Consider the following 3671-nt stretch of genomic DNA (forward strand, 5'->3'; position numbering starts at 1 on the left):
AAACATGTTTGTAGAATATGAAGCTTTGATGAAACCAAAACTTGTGAAGAAAGCTTGATGTTGTGCTGCTTTGATTGAAGCTTCGTTCTAGGATGTTTAGAATTCTTGTAAAGTTCATTCTTAATCCTATGCACAAGCTGAATCAATCTGTTTTGAAAAAGAAAAATGTTTTTCTAAGCCAAAAGAAAAACAACCAGTTGATTTCACGGTTTAGTCGATTGTTTTACACTTAGCTTGTTTGAGGGTTTTAAAAATTGATCTTGACTTGGTTGACTAACTATCAAAACCAATTCAACCGGTTAAAACGACATTTCAACCGGTTGATTGTCATGGTTCTTAACAGCTTTTTAAAAACCTGTTAAACCTGTTTTCAATTAATTTGAATCTGTTTTGACTTGTTATTAACTGCCTAAAACGGCTAGATTTGAGAGCTATAAATATGATTACCCTCCATGTTCAAAAGACACATAAAGTGAGATTGAAAACGTTTTTGAAAAGAGATTTGATTCAAAGTTTTGCAAGATTGCCTAGAGGTTATGCATTGGTTCAAGAACTGATCTTAGGAGCTCTGTGATTTCCTGAATACCAGGTGTAATCTTTTTCTTTTGATTCTTGTAATTGTTTTCCTTTCTATACTTGTAAGTTTGTAAATCTGTTAGGTCAGACGTTGTTCTGACAGTTGTTGTGTGAAAAGAAAAGAGGGTGAGTGTTCTTGTGTGGTCAAGATCACCTCTTTGTAGTGTTGAGTGTTTGTAATCTGTGATTGATTGCTAGTGGAATACCTAGTGGTTTTCTGAGGATTGGATGTAGCTCCAGTGTAGAGTGAACCAGTATAAATTGATTGTGTAATCTCTCTCTCTCTCCCTCACTCATAAATTGTTTGATCTGTTTTTTGTCTCTGCTGCTATAAACAACCGGTTAAAACGATATTTCAACCGATTTTTTTTTTCTGCGAAGAGTTTTAATTGCTTTGATTTCTTGGCTTCCCTGATTGCTCTTTCTGTGATTGTGGATAAAACTTCCTTCTTAGCCAATCTTTGAGAAAATATTTTGACAAACAATTCACCCCTCCCCCCTCTTGTTTAGCCCATTAATTCTAACAGTTGGCTTTAAGAGCTAGGTTCTTGAAATTTATTCAAGTTCTATTTTCAAAATTGTTTTAATGGCTAGTAAACTACCTTTTGGGGAAGGTGCTTCTATAAATAGACCACCACTATTTTGTGGTGTGAATTACCAATTTTGGAAAGTTAGGATGAAGATTTTTATGCACTCCACAAATAAAGGCATTTGGGAAGCAATTGAGAATGATCCTTTTATTCCTCAAGTTAAAAAAGATTATGTATTTATTGATAAGCCTCCATCTGAATGGACTAAGGCTGATAGCAAGAAAGCAAAGTTTGATTGTATTGCGAAAAATATTACAACTTCTACTTTAAGCTATGATGAATTTTTCAGGATTTTACAATGCAATTCTGTAAAAGAAATGTGATATATCCTTGAGGTCACACATGAGGGAACCAATGATGCGAAGAGGACAAAAAAGCATGCTCTCATCCAAGAATATGAATTATTCAGAATGCAGAAAGGGGAAACAATTTCTGATGTGCATAAACGTTTTCTCACATTGTGAATCACCTAATAAGTCTTGGAAAAAGCTTTGACAAAGAGGAGTTGAACATAAATATTTTAAAGTGTCTTGGCAGTCAAAGGTCACTACCATTTCTAAATCAAAGGATCTAACATCCATGACAACAGCTTCATTGTTTGGTAAGCCAAGGGAACATGAGCTTGAAATGAATAGGTTGGTTGTCCAAGAAAGTGAGGATAAACACAACAAAGGAATAGCCCTGAAAGCAGCTAACCAGAAAAAGCATCAAGATTCCAATGATAGTGAAGAAGACACAATGAGTTTGGTATCAAAAAGTTTAAGCAAATTCTTGAAGAAGAAGAACAAAGGCCAATCTTCTAAAAGGTACAGTTCCAAGAAACTGAATGATTTCAATCCTAATAAATATACATGTGTTTGGCTGTGGAGAGCAGGGACACATCAAGGCAAAGTGTCCTAACAATGAGAACAAGGAGAAAGCTGATTTCAAAGGAGAAAGGAGAGGAAAATCCAAGAAAGCCTACATAGTTTGGGATGATAATGAAGTTTCTTCCTCCAGCTCTTCAAAAGATGCAGAAGCTAATATGTGCTTAAAGGCATCAATATCAAGTAGTGTAAGTTCATCTTCTTCAGTCAAAGGTAACAACTACTTTCAACTTCTTGAAGCATTTAAAGAAACTCATGAATAAGCTAATAGATTGGCTCTCTTGAAGAACCGGTTGAAAGGATTGAATAACTGGCTTGAAAACAGAGTTAAATCACTGAAAGAAGAGTTGGAAGAGGGTTGTTCTGACAGTTGTTGTGTGAAAAGCAAAGAGGATGAGTGTTCTTGTGTGGTCAAGATCACCTCTGTGTACTGTTGAGTGTTTGTAATTTGTGATTGATTGCTAGTGGAATACCCAGTGGTTTTCTGGGGACTGGATGTAGCTCACGAGTTGAGTGGATCAGTATAAATTGATTGTGTAATCTCTCTCCCTCACTCATTATAAACTTTTGGTGTGGTTTTTATCTCTGCTGCTATAAACAACTAGTTAAAACGATATTTCAACCGATTATTTTTCTGCAAACAGTTTTAATTGCTTTGATTTCTTGGCTTCCCTGATTGCTCTTTCTATGATTATAGATAAAACTCCATTCTTAGTCAATCTTTGCGAAAATCTTTTGACAAACAATTCATCCCCTTTTGTTTAGCCCATTAATTCTAACAATGTTTGCATATAAGTACTTCCAATTACAAAGTTTTAATAATAAGAAAACATATAAATTATTTACACAAAATTACAAGTAAGAATAGGTAGCAGTAATTGAATTGATATAAATTATTTATATAACATGAGAAATAAGAGCATGTGACATAATTGAACTGTGCAACATAAGAAGAGTACCAAAGTATGTTGTGGACAACCTTTGTCGAAGAAAACTCCTTGATTGTTAAGGAGGTGAGGGAAATAACACAAATATAAATAGGTTATAATAATGCAATCAGGGTTCCCAGAAGCCTGAATGGGTTTCGGTTTACCACTTCATCCTCTTCCTTGAAACCACGCATCGCATGGCAATGGCACTTGATGCTGCACTTTGGATCGCAAAGATGACCTGGATTGCTCTCAGTGGATGGATAAGTTCATGTTTAACTGTTGCTGATGAATTTGCCTCTTCTCTACGCTCTGGCGATATTGGCCCTTTTCATGTGGGTTGACTCAATTTTGTCTCTGTCTTTCTGACATGGGAACTTACAGGGTAATGGCTTACCAACATCACTATTTTGTACTTGTCGATTGCCCTTCAAACTAGGCTTGATTTGATGTACTGGGTATGTGTCAAAACCTCTTCTTTTAGTCTTGCTTGTGCGTTTTGAGCTGGAGTGTAGTGGGTGGTTCTGGCTTGTATATTTGGGTTAGAGAAAAGGACGTGTTTGTTCTGTGAGATTGGGTTTCCTTGATTTGGGGAATTGCGGGGCTGCTTGTTTAAGGGTGTTTGTTGCAGGTTGTTGATTGCTTTGTAGGATGCTTTGTTGTAGGTGTGAATTTGAATGCTAACACAATTGGTTGGTTCTCTGTTCTTA

The 3671-nt window shown here is 35.9% G+C and overlaps 1 protein-coding gene across 1 annotated transcript; it reads left to right on the top strand.

Moving 5' to 3' along the window:
- Window positions 1-3018: 3018 nt before the first annotated feature.
- LOC137813982 (uncharacterized) lies at window positions 3019-3671 on the top strand. The gene has a single exon (XM_068616492.2). The coding sequence runs from the start codon at window positions 3159-3161 to the stop codon at window positions 3303-3305; it is 147 nt and encodes a 48-aa protein (XP_068472593.1). The 5' UTR covers window positions 3019-3158; the 3' UTR covers window positions 3306-3671.

The sequence above is a fragment of the Phaseolus vulgaris genome, chromosome 1 (genome assembly GCF_051622355.1).
Source record: "Phaseolus vulgaris cultivar YP4 chromosome 1, ASM5162235v1, whole genome shotgun sequence".
NCBI lineage: Eukaryota > Viridiplantae > Streptophyta > Magnoliopsida > Fabales > Fabaceae > Phaseolus > Phaseolus vulgaris.

Bases quoted from the DNA above. Each gene is read 5' to 3' on its own strand.
- LOC137813982 (XM_068616492.2), top strand. From the start codon at position 3,159: ATGGCAATGGCACTTGATGCTGCACTTTGGATCGCAAAGATGACCTGG.